Here is a 20,220-nt window from a genome sequence, read left to right on the forward strand (position 1 = left end):
TGGCTTTAGTTTTCTCCAAAACTATATAGTAGAAATATTTAAAAATGAATACCATAATGGTCATAGTGACTGTGAATAGGAATCAACTGAAACAATGAGCAAACCTATAAAGTAAAGACTTTTATTAGTGTTTGAAAATGGGATATGGTGTAAAAGTGCGTATGCACTTAGATGCTTGGGGTGAATTTGGCTTTAGTTTTCTCCAAAACAATACAGTAAATATATTTGATACTTAATACAGTAATCATGAGGATCACTAAGAATAGGAATCAACTGAAAGAATGAGCAAACCTATAAAGGAAATAATTTTATTAGTGTTTGAAAATGGGACCTGGTGTAAAAGTGCTTATACAGTTGGATGCTTGGGTTGAATTTGCCATTAATTTTCTCAAAAACTATACAGTAGATATATTTGAAACTTAATACAGTAATGGTCAGAGTGACTGTGAACAGGAATCAGCTGAAAGAACTAGCAAACCTATAAAACAAAGAATTTTATGAATGTTTGAAAATGGGACATGGTGTAAAAGTGCTTATGCACTTAGATGCTTAGGGTTGAATTTGGCTTTAGTTTTCTCCAAAACTATACAGTAGAAATATTTGAAAAGTAATACAGTAATGGTCAGAGTGACTGTGAATAGGAATCAATTGAAAGAACGAGAAAACCTATCAAGCAAAGAATTTTATGAGTGTTTGAATGGCAAAATGGTCCAACTGCTAGAATGCACTGTTTTTGGAGTGAATTTGCCATTAATTTTCTCCAAAACTACACAGTAAAAATATTTGAAACTTAATACAGTAATGGTCAGAGTGACTGTGAACAGGAATCAACTAGAAATAACTAGCAAACCTATAAAGCAAAAAATTTAATGAATGTTTGAAAATGGGACATGGTGTAAAGGTGCTTATGCACTTAGATGCATGTGGTTGAATTTGGCTTTAGTATTCTCCAAATACAGTAAAAATATTTGAAACTTAAGCAAAGCAAAGATTTTTATGAGTGTTTGAAAATGGGAAATTGGTGCAACTGCTAGAATGCACTTTTTTTGGAGTGATTTTGCCAGTAATATTCTCCAAAACTATACAGAAAAATGACTTGAAAATTAATTCAGTAATATTCAGGGTCACTGTTAAAAGTAATCAACTGGAAAAATTGAGCAAACCTTTTAAGGAATCCTTTTTACGAGTGCATGCTTTTTATGAGAAAAGAGTGAGAATGCACATAGAGTTTTGGAGTGATTTGCCTTTAAATTGTACAGAAATTGTATAATAGATTTAACTTGAAAATGAATACAGTAAGAGTCAGGGTCACTATTAGTTGAAAGGTATACACACACACGCAATACATAATTTATCAATGTTAATATATATTGTGATGCGTGTCCCGATGCCTCATCAGCGTCGCCCTGGAAACGCACGAGGAGCACCTGGAAACCTCATCACCGGCTGATCGGTCATGGCTGCTGACAAACAAGCGGCTACATAAGCCACCGCCACTGACACACAAGTGAGTGATCACTCCAGAAGACTGGATGCTAACGCTGTTCTTCGTGGTCCCCTACAGAGAGCTCGTGACCGATCAGCACCCCACGCACGGACACGCCGCACCTGGAACACCACCACGATCAGCGCACCGCACTTCCCACTTCCGACCACTAAAGTTTACTTGGTTATAATAAATCCACCCTCCGGGGCCTTATTTTGCACTCCTCGCTGTCGTGTGATTCTTCACCCCGTTACTATATATATATATATATATATATATATATATATATATATATATATATATATATATATATATATATATATACATTGATAAATGATGTATATTAATAAATGTACAATACAAATTATAATGTACAAAAAACAATGTATTCACAAACATTAATTCAATGTTCAAGTCATTTAAAAAAAAAAAACTGAAATTGTATTATTTATATCATGACATAAAATAGCAGTAAATAAATATTCTGATGTCCCTTTAAGTTCTTTTTAGGGTTAAATGATGTTTTATGCAGATTTTTTTAGGCTTTTTTTTTTTTTTTTGAGTTCTTTTTAGGGGGAGTCGCCCGTGAACTATTGAAAATATCAGCAAAAGTATAAAGGAAATGCCGTTATGACAGCTTCTTTACATCCATTTTGTAAGTGCACGATTAGAAGCACAAACCAAAAAAAAACAAAAAAAAAGTGTGGCTGGCTTGACCGTGGTGTCTAAAACTTAAGTCTCTTAATTCACTTCTTTTGATTTTTGGAGAGAATAAATGACATTGATATATTATATATATATATATATATATATATATATATATATATATATATATATATATATATATATATTATATTTATACAAACTAGAAGTGACGTCACATACAGCCAAGTATGGTGACCCATACTCAGAATTCGTGCTCTGCATTTATCCCATCCAAAGTGCACAAACACAGCAGTGAACACACACACACCGTGAACACACACCCGGAGCAGTGGGCAGCCATTTATGCTGCAGCGCCCTGGGGAGCAGTTGGGGATTCTGTGCCTTGCTCAAGGGCACCTCAGTCATGCTATTGCCAGCCCGAGACTTGAACCCACAACCTTAGGATTAGGAGTTAAACTCTCTAACCACTAGGCCACGACTTACCCAATATTAAGCTATATTAAGTTATATAAATTTAGACATTTTCTGTTCCCATATCTTGAATTTTGTGATAATTCGAAATTTAACTTTTTATACATTTATAATTTATTTGTATTTAATATACTGAGTCATACAGTGAAAGAACGCACTATAAATGTGCACTAGTCTAACCTACTACACTTCATCACGCACTGTTTCTCTGGCATTTTCAAAGGGACGTAACATAAAATACTGTGGCTTGGTTGGCATGATACACAGTCTAATGGTCTAACGAAATCCAATTTTAATTCAATTCAATCTTTTTCTGTAACGTTACCCCTTTTATGGCCCTTATATTACCTATTTGAGCCAATGCAGATGAATTAAGTTATCTCAGGACGAGACCGCCCTGATTGTAAAGCAAAACGTGATTGGCTATATTGTCAGCAGGTCTTGATGCAAGAAATGTTTCACAATTCGCAAATGCACAGGGCACGATTCACAAATGCATGCAGTGTTTTATTTGCAAATCTCATTTTAATCATTTGTGAATTTAATTCTTGTTTGTGAAACTTTAAGATTTATTTGTGGATCTCATTATATTTATTTGCCAATATGTTTATTTTTTGTAAATCTCTTTACATTTATTTGTGGATCATAATCTATTTATTTGGAATTAAGCAACAATTCTATCTCCATACTAACTGAATCTCACAAACTTCGCACCTGTTTGTCAGGTGGACTGACTATTGTACATTATTAATATGTGTGTGTGTGTGTGTAAGTGAGTGAGTGAGTGCGTGTGTGCATGCGTAAGTGCGAGAGAGAGAAAGAGAGGTGATTTGAATGAGATTTAATATATGTGAGTGAATGTGTGTGCTAGTGTATGATTGAAAAGTGTATTTTTTGTTTGCAAGTGCATGGTTGTGCTTGCAAGTTTTAGTTTTTGTTGTTGTTTATGTATGCTTTATTGGGTTCGCAATATGGGTTTGTATGTGCATCCCCATAAACTATTCATAGGTGTTTCACTCAAAGTCTAAAACTGAAAACCAATTATTACACACTATACACATGCATATACTAAGTGCGACTGCAAAAAAAAAAAAAAAAAAAAGACCCTGACATTTCCTCTGCTTCTTACGGTAAGCTGTGAACAGTCCAGACTGTTGCTCTGTCTCTGCCACCATTTGATCCTGCTCATGAGTGGAGGAAGAGACTGGGGTAGCCTTGTATGCCTCCTTGAGAATCAAGTATAATTAAGCAAAAGAAAAAATAGGAATCACAAAATGTACACATGTTGAATACTGAGTGAGAACAAACAGTACCAATATAACAGGTTATGGCTAATTTAAAATAAGCATCCATGTAATGACAATATACCATTTAATTTTTTTTATTTTTTATTTTTATTTTTTATTTTTTTTATTATTTGTATATCATACCTTTAATCATGGCTGACACAGCCTCCTTGGTATTTTCAGGGACCAAGACATCATGGGTCAACCACATCATGCCAAATGAAGGATCCAGCAGAGCAGCTTTTAGGTATAGAGGGTCAGAGAAGGGCAATAATGGCCCATCACTCTCTCCATCTGCCATCTTCACATTAACAAAGATCTCTCTGAATCTTCTTTTGAGGGATGTTTGCAGACTACAAATCAAACCACCCAAGTAGCACACTTTCTCCTTTTGATTTTCCAGGTGGTGATTAAGAGAAAGGACACAGGGAGCCGCAGCACTTATGGTCACATTGTTTTTCTCCTTGTGTTAGATCTGTGGCTTCTGCAAAGGGTTGAAGGACTTGTACAAGTTCCTGTGTCTGATTCCACTCTCTAGCTGTGAATATTGTCGCTTTGTGTCCCACGTTTTCAAGAAATGTACAAAGTCTTAGGTGGTCACAGCTGAGCACTGCTTTCAGTTGCCTCAGTGTGGAATTCCAGCATGTGGTAACACAGGCAGGGATGCCACGCTGTCCAAACTCATTCTCAAAGCTCTCCTTGAAAGAGGTACTTGTGTGGAGCAAGGAACTCAACCTGGAGGTTTTGGCAAGGGCCGCACTGATTAATTTTGTCTCTTTAAGGCCATCTCCTATGACCAACTGAAGAGTGTGAGCAAAACACTGGAGCCTTGTCTGGGATTTGGTGCTAAAAGATTTTTCAACCATCTCTTGCTCCACAACTGTGAGGTCATTTAAATTATTTCAGGATCATCAAGGTCATCTTCTCCATCTCCCTGTCCTGGAAAACATGTGCTGAATGTTTTTTTTCATGTTTGTGGCATTATTACAGATGATGTGTTCAACCTTTCTCCTCATCTGGTACATATATTTGCTCAAACTCTTCACAAATCCTCTCTCCAGTATGAGAACCTTTGAAGCGGTTGCAAGCAAGCAACTGTGATTTTAACTGCAGACTGTAATATTCTGAGAGGGGGCAGGCTGAGTGGGCTTACTTTAAAGCCATTAAAGAGTCGTGCTATTAATTAAATGATTTCTTGTTTTATTTGGCTTCCTCAGAAACTTTGTCATCATGACGCCACTGATCATAACAAACTTATGAAAATTACAGTTACATCATCAATATTACGTTTAACACTCAAGTCAACCCTGGGATAGCAGACTCTATTGATGGCATATATAATATATATATATATATATATATATATATATATATATATATATATATATATATATATATATTATATATATATATATATATAAATAGACAGTACAAAGGGATGCATGTATGCATGATGCATAAAACTGGAATATGGCATTTAACCTATTTTATCGCAATTTTCTGTATAATTAACGTATAATTTCTGTATAAAATTCAATGTCAAATTCAAACTCTTAACATGTCCAAAACATACCAACTAGTCTAACCTTTGACTAGCCAAGACATTAATGTTAGCTGAAAACAGCGTGATTGACTTCGTTACTTACAATTTTTTGTGGGATTTGAAGTGTTGAATGAAATTCGAAGTGGTGGTGGTTGTATCACATATCTTCGTTTTGCAGGCCTTGCATACTGCTGTTCTTCTCTTCTTAGTGTCGTCTTGCACATAATACTGCGGTCAAGTCAGCCGCGGTTTGAAAGTACTTGCTGCCACTTACTGGTGGTTTAAATTTCACATTTTAAGTATCTTTTCATTTTTTAAATAATTTCAAATATCACTATTCAACGTTTTTTGTTTAAAATATCAAAACATTATCTATGCATTTGTAACTGCAGGTTAAATACCTGCCCAACTCAATCCGAGCAGCTGAGTCCTTGGCCATCTTCAAGAATCAGCTAAAAACACATCTCTTCCATCTTTATTTGACCATCTAACTCTAGTACTCTCTATTCTAATTCTATTCTTTAAAAAAAAAACACTTGTCCCTTTTAGACTTGCACTCTATTCACTTGCTGCTTGTTTTCTTAAATGACTAATCTTTTTGTATTCTATCTGTTTTCTTTTCATTTATTATAGAATTAACATAAGCAAAAAATACCTCTAATGTTAGCTTGCTCAATTCTTTTTCTATTCTATCTGTTTTCTTTTTATTTATTATATTATTTAAAAGCCCTTGCTATGTGTACTGCGTTAAGCAAACTGAGACTTGTTATAACACTTGTATATCATTGCTCTTTTGTTGATTTTGTTTGCTTCCGTTGTCCTCATTTGTAAGTCGCTTAGCATAAAAGCGTCAGCTAAATGACTAAATGTAAAGGTAAACCATCCCGTGTCCCTCTGTTGTATTAAACAGTGTAACATCTAAATGCCACTTCAGATGCACTTCTGTGTTTCCTCTTGCAAAGATTAATTTCGTTGATATTTATACCATTTGCTTGGCAACAGCCCAAATGTCTCATTATTCTAATTGACAAATTATATGCAAGAATTTGACTCAAAAGGGTGATGCACACTTTAAGAAAAAATGGCTTTATAAATGTAAAAAAGCTCTGTTTCTCTGGCATTTTGAAAGGCACGTAACATAAAATACTGTGGCTTGGTTGGCATGATACACAGTCTAATGGTCTAACGAAATCCAATTTTAAACATCTTTTACTGTAACGTTACCCCTTTCATGGCCCTTATATTACCTATTTGAGCCAATGCAGATGAATTAAGTTATCTCAGGACAAGACTGCCCTGATTGTAAAGCAAAACGTGATTGGCTATAGCGAGATCGTGCTACGATTGGTCAGCGAAATGTGGCTGTTATCTGATTGGCTTGATTAGCATATTTGTGGATTGTCAGCAGAAATGTTTCACAATTCGCAAATGCACAGGGCGCGATTCACAAATAAATGCCAGACAAAGTTGTGGTTGTGACATAAATATATATTTGTGAATATGTTTTTTATTTGCAAATCTCATTTTAATTATTTGTGAATTTAATACTTGTTTGTGAAACTTAAAGATTTATTTGTGGATCTCATTATATTAATTTGTCAATATGTTTAATTTTTTTTTTTTAAATCTCTTTACATTTATTTGTGGATCATAATCTATTTATTTGGAATTAAGCAACAATTCTATCTCCATAGTTAGTACTGTTTTTTCCTGATGTTGTTCTTTTGTTAAAAAGGAAGGATCTAACTTGTTCATGTCCATGTCCCATAAAGGTGATGCCTGTTTGAATGCATAGAACTTGAATTCTTGAATTGTTTATTAATTGTTTGCTAATTGAATTGTTTAATACTTTTTCATGGTCTTCTGCAATGTTTGAGGCATGTTGAAACAGCTGTAGCTAAATACTTTTCATGCTTTTATGTTGGCCTAATGTCAGTTACATTTACATTTTTGGCTATGTAGTAACAATATTTATTTATTTTGTATTTTTAGATTTGTATTATTTTAACAATTCAGCTGTATGTGGACACTTTTTTGTATAGAAATGCATGTTACAATTTTTTTTTTTTTTTTTTTTTTTGCAAATAAAACTCCCATAGTCCAAAACTACTGTAGTTTTAACTTATTTTAATATATAAATTCAGTAAAATCATCAAACATGTGTATGACTTGACAGTGACTCGCTTGACCCAAGCTACGACTTGAATTGCTTGATTCTCACAAAAAATTTACTTTGACTTGCTTGAGACTTGAAGGTTAAGACTTGAGACTTACTTGTGACTTGCACATGTGTGAGACTTTCTCCCTCCTCTGCAAAATACATTAAGGCTAGACATGAGTTGCAATTAAAGATTTTCAAGTAACCCACAGAAAAAAAATAAAAATAAAAAAAAAAACACTTGTGTGAAGGTGTTTAACCAATTAAAACTGTTACACATCTCTGCCAAAATTAGATATTTTTTTTTTCAAGGAATTTTTTCAAGGAATCATGACATGAATCAAGTTTTTTTTTTATTCTGCAGTGTATACGCAACAGCAGGCCTACTGAGACATGTTAGATACTATAAAACCCCCACATGTACTGGTGACAGAACACAAACAGAACTCATTTCCTGCAATTTTCATGAAGATGCCATGATGGACATGTCAGAGTATATATCAGAAGGTATTTTTATAATGTTTGAAATGTTTCTAAAGTGTGTTTCTGAGACTGTTGAATTTTTACTGTGCTAGCCAGTCATGTAATTATTAAATCACTAATCTAACTCAAGACTTTACATTAAAGGACACCTAAAATAATAGGGCATCCTTTATTCCAAGGTGATGAACATTGTTTATTTTCTGGTGTCAAAATTATATAAATTATATTGTTTTATCTCTTCCTCAGGTCAATGAAAATATCCCTTGTGTAAGGAAAATGGGAAATGGAACATATTTTTTCTTCATGTTGTTTGAAAATCTTGGGTGCATAAAATATGCTTTTTTCAGTTTGGGGTTTATTTTTTACTGTGTTGTCATATACTTTAATGTCCTTATTATTCTTGCTGTATTTCTGGAAAGGACATTGCACCAAACCATGTACATTTTTTTGATTTCATGTTTATCCATCAACTCTGTATATGGTACAGCTGGCTTTTTCCCAAGGTTACTGACAGACCTGCTGTATGATACACATAGAATTTCCTTTGAAGCTTGCATCATACAGAGTTTTGTCATTTACTCATATGCAACTTATGAGCTTACGATCTTAATGCTAATGGCATTTGATAGGCTTGTTGCAATTAGTAAACCTTTGCATTACAACAACATAATTACCATACGCTTTCTAACTCTTTTAATAGTTATAGCATGGCTTTATCCAGTGATTTTTGTTGGTTGTGCTGGTCTTTTGACTGCCAGGCAGAAAATGTGTGGCAACAAATTGTTTAAGGTATACTGCCACAACTATGAAATTGTCAAACTATCTTGTATGAACCATAATATTAATAATATTTATGGCCTTATTGTAACAATTACAACTATTTTTATTCCTTTGATTTTTATATTATATTCCTATGTCAAAATACTTATAATTTGTCAAAGAAGCTCACAAGACTTTAGGAGCAAAGCGTATCAAACTTGTATTCCACACATAGCGATCCTTTTAAATTTCTCAGTTGCTCTATTTTGTGAGCTTACCTTGAGTCGGTTTGTGAATGGGGAAATTCCTATAGAGCTGGCTGTTATCCTTTCACTGGAATTTATTGTTATACCACCCTTTGTAAATCCTATTGTTTATGGTCTAAACTTTCCTGGTATCCGCAAAAAAGTAAGACATCTTATAAAACCCTACAAATAACCTGCTTTGTTGTAATACTGTTACTCAGACAACAAATTTTGTTCAATTAAGCAATCACTCATCGTTTAAAGCATTGTAATGCAGTTAATATGTTAATATGTTTTGAAATGTAGTTTTTCACCTCTCTGATTTCTATATAGAAATATTTTATTTAGTTGACCTTCTTAGTAAATAAATATTTTTTTGTGACAAAATTCGGTAAAACATTACTTAAAGCCTTAAAATGTAAAATACATTAGAAAGCTAATAATAATGCACATTGTAATGTTTTTTTTTTCATAAATAATTTTAATCCAACTAAAAATGTATTATAATATATAAAGTTTTGTTGGATGTGTGCTGCATTATACTTTCTGTATAACTTTCTGTATTTATGTGAAATGTAACATGGAATAGATGAGTATTATAATGTATTTGATGTGGTTAGAATTATTTATGAGACCATACAATGCATTAACCTCTTAACTGTCACCCGTCCCCTCAGGGGGATGATTTACTTCACTAAATTACAAATAAATACAAATCTATATATCAACAAACTATATATCATTGGAAAGGTCTAAGACTCCTGAATAGATATTTTACTACTTTTATGTTAGAAATTAAGTAGGAATAGTAGTAGAGTAATTCATGAAAAGAGTGCACCTCAAAACTCTACATCATAACAGGAGTTCTGACTTTTGTCACTTTTCTTTGCCTTTTTCCCTGTCACGCTTTAGAAATCATTTTAAATTATATATCAATTGAAAGCTTAAAACCTCAAAATTCATCTTCCTAAAACCATTTTAAAATTGAACATTACATTACCATGAAAATGGTATTTGAAATCATATGACAAAATGTTTTCACCCCTCCTAGTCAAAGCTATCTGGTCGTTGGTGGTGGTCTAGCTGTAATATATCGACAGCAAGTTGAGATACAGTATGTCCCCTCCCTTTGCCAACACTGTCCTCATTTGAATGTCTTGCATTTAAATGTAAACCTCCTTTCCCTATGACAGTACTTCTAATTTACTGGCCCACTAAACTAAATTCAGTGTTCATCTCAAAGATTCATGACCTTCCTAAAACACTTTGCTCTACCACTGGTAATATTTTAATACTTGGATATTTTAATATTCATATACTGTAGATACTCCCTCCTGCAACTTTGCGGCTGAGTTTTTGCAATTATTGGACCGTCTTAATCTCCAACAACATCCCCACACATTCTAGGGTACTGGATTGATATCCCCACACATTCTAGGGTACTGGATTTGGATTTGAACATCTCAAACTCTGGCCCCATTAGTAACCTTTTGGTGTATGATCTGGGTTTGTCTGAACATAAGGTCATTTCAATGGTGTTGCCACTCCCTTGTTTCCAAAACAAAGAAAATCGTCAAATGTGCTTCAGGAATTTGAAAAAGATCAACCTGGACTCCTTAGCTATAGATCCTCAGCATCTGTCATCTGCTGATTTCTCTTCAGTTACTGCGTCAGTTGACTTTTAACAATAGATCTTTGAGCAGTCTCTTAGATCTCCATGCTCCTGTCAGAACTAGAACTGTCACCTTCTCACGTCAGCCCCGTGGTTTACCTGTGAACTGCGAAAGATGAAGGCAGATCTAAGAGACTGCTCAAAGATCTATTGTAAAAGTCAACTGACTCAGTAACTGAAAAGAAGAGCAGAGGAGAGATGCTGAAGATCTATAGCTGAGGAGTCCAGGTTGATCTTTTTCAAATTGTATATGCTGGACGTATACTTGTGCAGCGTCTTAAGGTCACGGGACTCACTGTTCACAAGAAGGCCTACAGAGGGCATCAGAAGACCTATGCAAAGTACTTGAGAGATGCTAGTTCATTATTCTATGCTGATGTCATTAACAATCGCCCTGGAAACTCAAAGCCGCTTTTCTCTACTATAAACCACACCCATAAACCGCAAGCTCACTCTCATTTAGAAGTTACAAAGGAAAGATGCAACAGCTTTATCACTTTTTCAGGAGAAAAAGTAGACACCATTAGCTCCTTTCTGTCTAGTTCCTCTGCTCTGCCTTTCTTGACTGCCAGTTTACAGCCTGGGACTCCCCAAACTCTCTGCTGTTTCTCTGAAAGAGAAGTTGAGAGGTTGAGGACATAATCAAAAAAATTAAACCATCCACTTGCGCCCTGTACCCTTTTCTTACAGCCTTGATGAACTCTAACCTTTGTGCCATAAGTCCCCTGATTACTAAGGTTATCAACCACTCCCTCCAGGCTGGTTGTGTTCAACCTGTGCTGAAAACTGCTGTCATCAGACCACACCTCAAAAAAACTACTTTAAATCTAGAAGTCCTTGCCCTCTACAAGCCTATTTCTAACCTTCAGTTTCTTACTAAAGTGGTGGAAAACACTGTTGGAAGTTGCTGCACAACTTCAGACCCATTTAAAACAAAACACTCTGTTTCAGAAATTCCAGTCTGGTTTCCGCTCTGGCCACAGCACCAAAACAGCTCTGGTGAAGGTCACAAACGACCTGCTGATGGCAGCAGATGCAGGTTCTCCATCTCTTCTCATCCTTCTAGAATTGACTGCAGCATTCGACACAGTCTATATCTGGTTTTCATCCTACCTTACTGGGAGAATGGAGTATGTTGCTTTGGGAGAGGCTAAATCCTTGACACACAATGTGACCTGTGATGTCCCTCAAGGCTCAGTGCTTGGCCTCACTCTGTTTATACTGTGTATATGCTCCCTCTCGGTCATGTCATCAGCCGGCATGGAATAGCATTGCATTGTTATGCTGACGACACTCAGCTTTACCTTAAGACCAACTCATCCACTTCTGCTGCCCTGTCATCTTCCACCTTGACTAACTGTCTGGAGGAGGTAAAGGCGTGGATGAGCCAACATTTCCTGCAGTTGAACAGCTCAAAGACTGAAGCCATTCTAGTAGGCACCCCACCCCAGACAGCAATAAGTGTCGGCCCAGATCCGGCCCACATCTGGCCCGCATGGATTACACGCGGGCCAGATGTGGGCCGGGTCTGGGCCAACACTTTGTTGCTGTCTGGGACACCAGGTCTAGACATCTATAATTTCCAGCATTACCTTTTCTGGCCAAAACATTCCACTCTCAACATCAGTTATCATTTTGGGTGTTAGAATGGACTCTTATCTCACCTTTGAGGCTCATGTTAAATATCTTTGCAAGACTTCCTTTTTCCATCTTAGGAATATCGCTATTCTTTGTCCTATGCTCAAATCTGCAGATGCGTAAAAGCTTGACCATGCCTTTGTCTCTTCCAGGCTGGACTAATGTAATGTGCTCCTCATCGGGATCCTTGGCAAAAGCTTACAGAAATTGCAGTACATTCAGAACAGTGCTGCTAGGATCCTGATGAGGGTACACAAATATGATCACATCACTCCCATTCTCAAATCATTACACTGGCTTCCTGTTTCATTCAGGATTGTTTATAAGGTCTCCCTCCTTACCCATCGGTGCATCCATTGCAATGCTCCATCATATCTCAAGGAACTCCATCAAGAGATGGAAAGGAGTCTCGCTGTCTAAGCCTTGATGGCTGCTCTGTCAATTCTTCGTCATCAGTTAGGAACCTAGGTGTGCTATTTGATAGCAACCTTTCCTTAGAAAGCCACGTTTCTAGCATTTGTAAAACTGCATTTTTCCATCTCAAAAATATATCTAAATTACGGCAGATGCACTCAGTGTCAAATGCAGAAATGTTAATCCATGCGTTCATGACCTCAAGGTTAGACTATTGCTCTATTGGGTGGTTGTTCTGCACGCTTAGTAAACAAACTCCAGTTAGTCCAAAATGCAGCAGCTAGAGTTCTTACTAGAACCAGGAAGTATGATCATATAAGCCCGGTCCTGTCAACACTGCACTGGCTCCCTATCAAACATCGTATAGATTTTAAAATCTTGCTTATTACTTATAAAGCCCTGAATGGTTTAGCACCTCAGTATTTGAACGAGCTCTTGTTACATTATAGTCCTCCCACGTCCGCTCCGTTCTCAAAACTCTGGCAATTTGATAATTCCTAGAATGTCAAAGTCAACTGCGGGCGGCAGATCCTTCTCCTATTTTAGCGCCTAAACTCTGAAATAACCTACCTAACATTGTTCGGGAGGCAGACACACTCTTGCAGTTTAAATCTAGATTAAAGACCCATCTCTTTAACCTGGCTTACACATAGCATACTAATACACTTCTAATATCCAAATCCGTTAAAGGATTTTTGGGCTGCATTAATTAGGTAAACCGGAACCGGGAACACTTCCCATAACACCCGATGTACTTGCTACATCGTTAGAAGAATGGCATCTACGCTCATATTAGTCTGTTTCTCTCTTATTCCGAGGTCACCGTGGCCACCAGATCCAGTCTGTATCCAAGTCAGATGGTCACTGCAGTCACCTGGATCCAGGACGTATCCAGCCCAGATGGTGGATTAGCACCTAGAAAGGACCTCTACAGCCCTGAAAGACAGCGGAGACCAGGACTAGAGCCCCAGAGACAGATCCCCTGTAAAGACCTTGTCTCAGACGACCACCGGGACAAGACCACAGGAACAGATGATTCTTCTGCACAACCTGACTTTGCTGCAGCCTGGGATTGAACTGCTGGTTTCGTCTGGTCAGAGGAGAACTGGCCCCCCCCCCCCCAACTGAGCCTGGTTTTCTCCCAAGGTTTTTTTTTCCTCCTTTCTCTCACTAATGGAGTTTTGGTTCCTTGCCGCTGTCGCCTCTGGCTTGCTTAGTTGGGGACACTTCATTTACAGCGATATCGTTGACTTGATTGCAAATTATTGCACAGATACCATTTAAACTGAACTGAGCTGCATGATGACATCACTGAATTCAATGATGAACTGCCTTTAACTGTCATTTTGTATTATTGACACACTGTTTTCCTAATTAATGTTGTTCAGTTGCTTTGACGCAATCTTTTTTGTTTAAAGCACTATATAAATAAAGATGACTTGACTTGACTTGACTTGACCAGTTGTAGCATGGTGAGTTGCTCTGTCACTCTGTAGCACAGTGACAGCTGCAGGTTTCCAAAGGTTTGCCCAGTAGCCCACTTTTCACCAGTGCCCTGAATCCCTGACACTGGTGCATCGGCTGCCCCGGATGCGGTAGCATGACTTCCCAGACAGCAACAAAGTGTTGGCCCAGATCCGGCCCACATCTGGGCCGACACTTCTTGCTGTCTGGGTTGTAGGACTATGTTATGAAATTTCCACTAGTTCCATTAGTTAAATGTCTAGTTTCCTGGTTTTATGGTTCTTTCACATTTTCTTCTTTTTACCAGTTGCCTCATTGGTTAAAAATGTCCAAACATTTTGCATTAATATTAAATGAAATAAATTATGTTAAAATTCTAAATAATTCATTGGGTAATCTAAGATAATTTTGGATGTAATTCTAATCATGGCCAAAACAAACTCACTTGACTTGGAATTTTGCATTTCTATAACCACCCTATCAATGCAAAAACGTTCATGTGCTTGTAACCTGGTTAGATGAGTGACAGCTTTTTAGTGATGATAAAGGAATATATTATACATTTAAATTTTGAATAGAATTGTTTGTTTTTCATGCTGCTAAGAGGATCAGCAGTCACATACACACTGGAAAGCTTCTGGACTTACTCACCAAAAGATTTAGTTTCAGAACTACAATATGTAATTAAGTAAATAAGTAAATAACTATAGCAATACATATGGGACAAAAATATGTTAAAATACATTAAGGCTAGACATGAGTTGCAATTAAAGTTTTTTTTTAATAAGAAAAAAAAAAAAAAAAACGAAAAAAAAAGGTGTTTAATCAATTAAAATTGTTACACATCTTTGCCAAAATTTGGTTTTAAGATCCTTTACTTTTTTTCCCAAAAAGGAATCATGACATGAATCAAGTTTTTTATTCTGCAGTGTATACGCAACAGCAGGCCACCTGAGACATGTTAGATACTATAAAACCCCCACATGTACTGGTGACAGAACACAAACAGAACTAATTTCCTGCTCATTTCTACTCATTCCTACTCATTTCATTTTCATGAAGATGCCATGATGGACATGTCAGAGTATATATCAGAAGGTAATTGTATAATGTTTGAATTTTTAAAAGTGTGTTTCTGAGACTGTTGAATTATTACTGTGCTAGCTAGTCATGTAATTATTAAATCACTAATGTAACTCAAGACTTTACATTAAAGGACACCTACAATAATAGGGCATCCTATATTCCAAGGTGATGAACATGGTTTATTTTCTGGTGTCAAAATTATATGAACTATATTGTTTTATCTCTTCCTCAGGTCAATGAAAATATCCTTTGTGTAAGGAAAATGGGAAATGGAACATATTTTTTCTTCATGTTGTTTGAAAATCTTGGGTGCATAAAATATGCTTTTTTCAGTTTGGGGTTTATTTTTTACTGTGTTGTCATATATTTTAATGTCCTCATTATCCTTGCTGTATTTCTGGAAAGGACATTGCACCAACCCATGTACATTTTGATTTCATGTTTATCCATCAACTCTGTATACGGTACAGCTGGCTTTTTCCCAAGGTTACTCACAGACTTGCTGTATGATACACAAAGAATCTCCTTTGAAGCTTGCATCATACAGAGTTTTGTCATTTACTCATATGCAGCTTGTGAGCTTACAATCTTAATGCTAATGTCATTTGATAGGCTTGTTGCAATTAGTAAACCTTTGCATTACAACAACATAATTACCACACGCTTTCTAACGCTGTTAATAGTTATAGCATGGCTTTATCCAATGATTTTTGTCGGTTTCGGTGGTCTTTTGACAGCCAGACAGAAAATGTGTGGCAACAAATTGTTTAAGGTATACTGCCACAACTATGAAATTGTCAAACTATCTTGTATGAACCATAATATTAATAATATGTATGGCCTTATTGTACAATTACAACTAATTTTTATTCCTTTGATTTTTATATTATATTCCTATGTCAAAATACTTATAATTTGTCAAAGAAGCTCACAAGACTTTAGAAGCAAAGCGTATCAAACTTGTTTTCCACACATAGCAATCCTTTTAAATTTCTCAGTTGCTATATTTTGTGAGCTTACCTTGAGTCGGTTTGTGAATGGGGAAATTCCTATAGAGCTGGCTGTTATCCTTTCACTGGAATTTATTGTTATACCACCCTTTGTAAATCCTATTGTTTATGGTCTAAACTTTCCTGGTATCCGCAAAAAAGTTAGACATCTTATGAAAGCCTCCAAATAGCCTGCTTTGTTGTAATATTGTTACACAGACAACACAGTTTAAAGAAATTTGAATTGTTCAATCAAGCAATCACCCATCTTTTTAAAGCAATTTAATGCAGTTAATATGTTAATATGTTGTTTTTCACCTGTCTGATTTCTATATAGAAATCTTTTATTCCCTTGACCTTCTCAGTAAATAAATATTTTTTTTGTGACAAAATTTGGTTAAACATTACTTAAAGCTAATAATAATGCACATTGTAATGTTTTTTTTTTCATAAATAATTTTAATCCAACTTAAAATTTATTATAATATATAAAGTTTTGTTGGATGTGTGCTGCATTATCCTTTCTGTACAACTTTCTGTATTTCTGTGAAGTGTAACATGTAATAGATGAGTATTATAATGTATTTGATGTGGTTAGAATTATTTATGAGACCATATAAGGCATTGACCTCTTAACTGTCACCCGTCCCCACAGGCGGATGATTTATTTCCCTATATTACAAATAAATACCAATCTATATATAGACAAACTATATATCATTGGAAAGGTCTAAGACTCCTGCATAGATATTTTACCTTTTTTTTGTTAAAAAATATGTAGGAATAGTAATAGAGTAATTCATGACAAGAGTGCACCTCAAAAATCTACATCATAACAGGAGTTCTGACCTTTGTCACTTTTCTTTGCCTTTTTCCGTCACACTTTAGAAATCATTATAAATTACATATCAGTTGAAAGCTTAAAACCTCAAAATTCATCCTCCTCAAACCATTTTAAAACTGGACATTACATTACCATGAAAATGATATTTGAAATCATATTACAAAATGTTTTCACCCCTCCCCGCCTCCCGGTTAAAGCTATCTGGAGAAAGCCCACACTACTGGTCGTTGGTGGTGGCCTAGCTGTAATATATCGACAGCAAGTTGAGATATGCCCCCTCCCTTTGCCAACACTGTCCTCTTTTGAATGTCTGGCATTTAAATGTAAACCTCCTTTCCCTATGACAACAACTCATCGGGATCCATTCTGCATTGACATATCTATCAAACCCCAATCCCCCCCCCCGGGGGTTTTTTTGCGAACCAGACCCTGATGTCCCTCATGTGCAACGAGAATGATTCTCTCTGAGTGATATCGGAAACCACCAGTCACTGTCCATGGAAAATCAATAGTGTCTCAACTGCCAGCTCATCTCGTATTAGAAAGTACAACCATAGGTCAATGGAGACTGAATATTTAACTTTAGGCCAACCTGACTGAATTATCTGGTGCAACTGTGTCAGTTCATGATCGTCCTCACAAGCAGCTTTGAAATCTGTAAGTGGTAGTGCAGACCAAATTTATTTATTTCAGCAATCTCCGAGATTAAATCCTGTTTAGGGGTTTCAACTGTCTGTGTGTTTTAGTGGTAGATGTGACAGACAATGTGCAGCATACTGAACATCATACTGGAAACAAAGTAGTCTAGTTGCATACTGTGCTACTCTTATGCCTGCTTGGTTCATGCCTTTGGTGAAAAGAAGTGTAGTAAGGCCCTGATGGTCTGTCCTCAATGTGAAACGATGTCCCCACACATACTGTACGTTGCACACTTCTCCACCGCCCAGACATATAGGCCAGTACACTCTAAAAAATGCTGGGTTAAATATAACCCAGTGCTGGGTTAAAAAGGGACCAACCCAGCGGTTGGGTTGTTTTGACCCTGCGGTTGGGTTATTTTGACCAGAGGTGGGTAGTCCAGGGGTCAGAAAGTAAAAAGTCCTGCCATATTTTTGCTCCATCCATGAACTCAGCAGCTGATTTCACCAGAGGAGGAACCAAGTCATTCCTTTCAAGTCACAAAGTCTCAAGTCAAATCCCAAGTCCTCAAAGAGTTAAAGTTAATGAGATAAATAAGTGATTAATTAAATGATGATTGTGCATTAATGATGAACACATGCTGTTATTGGAAATTACAGAGGATCAGATTTTGATGTTTTATTGGTTAAAATGATGCCACCATCATGGAGATCAGTGTTTGATTTAGTTGTGCTCTTGACCCTTGACTTGTTGCGCTAGATCTCTCTCTCTGTAGAAATGCATGTGGTGTTTTACAACGATGAGATATTTGCTGTTTATATGTGATGAAACAAGCCTCATGAAATGGCCTGATTTCATTTAAAATAACTTGCTTCCATTTACATGTTCAGGTTTTGCATTAAGAACTATGTGAAACTACAGAACACTGTTGTTCTAAAATATATAGTGAATTAATAATAAAAAAAGTGTGTGTGTGTATATATACATATATTAATTTAAAAAAAAAACTACTATACTATTTAGACACAGAGACACATCAAGAACCAGTATACCAATCTCAACAATGGTGACAATCAACAAAATGCTTCATGATGCAATGAATGCTGGGTAACACCATAGTAAAAACTCCCATCATGCACTGCAGTATGAAAAATTATTGTCACCACTGTTGAGGATAGTATGATAAATGTTCATGGCTAAATTCCTGAGCTGATATAGCTTTTTTTTTATTCAATATTGACACATTAAGGTGGCATTTGTTTAATAGTTTTTTTTTTTTTTTGTAGTTATACAGTACCTGAACAATAAACCAAAGAGAGAGACCGCTTTACAATGTTTATTTACCATGAGCTATTAGCAGAAATCACAAGTTACTCTGCTACTTCAAGCTTTTGATTCAGCAGTGCACAAATGTTTGCTGTGAAACAATATTGCAATTGCTTAGAAACCAACTACTTTGAGTTATTAAAAGGGTCAAGAGACTAATTAAAGCAAACCTTGACCACAGTTATGGTGGCATCTTGTGTGCTTTTAAAATAAAGAAATAAATCAGTATATTTCATCCAAGGCTGTGCCTGGAGTCAGTTGTAGTTCTTGTGTTTCTCTTTTCTTCTGTTAAGTTGATTGTTAACAGCAGGTGTTCATCACTAATGCACAATCTTCATTTAATTAGTCACTTAATTATCTCATTAACTTTAACTCTTTGAGGACTTGGGATCTGACTCGAGACTCGTTTGTGATGTGAAAGGAATGACTTGGTTCTCCTCTGGTTAAAACAGCTTGCTGAGTTCATGGGTGGAATAAACATATGGCAGGACTTTTACTTTCTGACCCCTGGACTTTATACCTCTGCCAACTGCTGGGTCAAAACAACCCAACTGTTGGGTTGGTCCCTTTTTAACCCAGCGTTGGGTTATATTTAACCCAGCATTTTTTAGAGTGTACCTCCTTTTCAAAAGTGGAGTACATCCTTTTTGCAGGTGATAACGATTGAGATGCAAAAGCTACAGCACGTTCAACACCATCAGAGTGCATCTGCGTCAGAACTGCACTCAGTCCATAATCTGATTCATCTGTATAAATAAAAGTAGGCAAGTTATTGTCATAGATAGCAAGAACTGGACACTCCAGTAGCATGGATGTGGATGTTAATCACCCTATTAACAACTACAAAAGAAAAATTAAACTTACCATGAAATCAAATTAGAATGATATTTAAGCTAGTTCAATTTTAAACTGTGGCCCACATTAGTACAACAAACAATGCATTAAAGGGGTCATGTGATGCGATTTCAATTTTTCCTTTCTCTTTGGAGTGTTACAAGCTCTTGGTGCATGAAGAAGATCTGTAAAGTTGCAAAGACTAAAGTCTCAAATC

General features: G+C 36.1%; 2 protein-coding genes across 2 annotated transcripts; both read left to right on the forward strand.

Annotated features, from left to right (window-relative positions):
* The first annotated feature begins 8,051 nt into the window (after positions 1 to 8,051).
* LOC109061540 (olfactory receptor 52K1-like) lies at positions 8,052 to 9,290 on the forward strand. Its single transcript, XM_019078648.2, has one exon. It carries the CDS (start codon positions 8,370 to 8,372, stop codon positions 9,288 to 9,290), a length of 921 nt encoding a protein of 306 aa, XP_018934193.2. The 5' UTR covers positions 8,052 to 8,369.
* A 6,343-nt stretch (positions 9,291 to 15,633) lies between these two features.
* LOC109097098 (olfactory receptor 52K1-like) lies at positions 15,634 to 16,551 on the forward strand. The gene has a single exon (XM_019110775.2). It carries the CDS (start codon positions 15,634 to 15,636, stop codon positions 16,549 to 16,551), a length of 918 nt encoding a protein of 305 aa, XP_018966320.2.
* The last annotated feature ends 3,669 nt before the right edge of the window (positions 16,552 to 20,220 follow it).

Source organism: Cyprinus carpio, chromosome B15 (genome assembly GCF_018340385.1).
Source record: "Cyprinus carpio isolate SPL01 chromosome B15, ASM1834038v1, whole genome shotgun sequence".
Taxonomy (NCBI): domain Eukaryota; kingdom Metazoa; phylum Chordata; class Actinopteri; order Cypriniformes; family Cyprinidae; genus Cyprinus; species Cyprinus carpio.

Bases quoted from the DNA above. Each gene is read 5' to 3' on its own strand.
- LOC109097098 (XM_019110775.2), top strand. From the start codon at position 15,634: ATGGGAAATGGAACATATTTTTTCTTCATGTTGTTTGAAAATCTTGGG.
- LOC109061540 (XM_019078648.2), top strand. From the start codon at position 8,370: ATGGGAAATGGAACATATTTTTTCTTCATGTTGTTTGAAAATCTTGGG.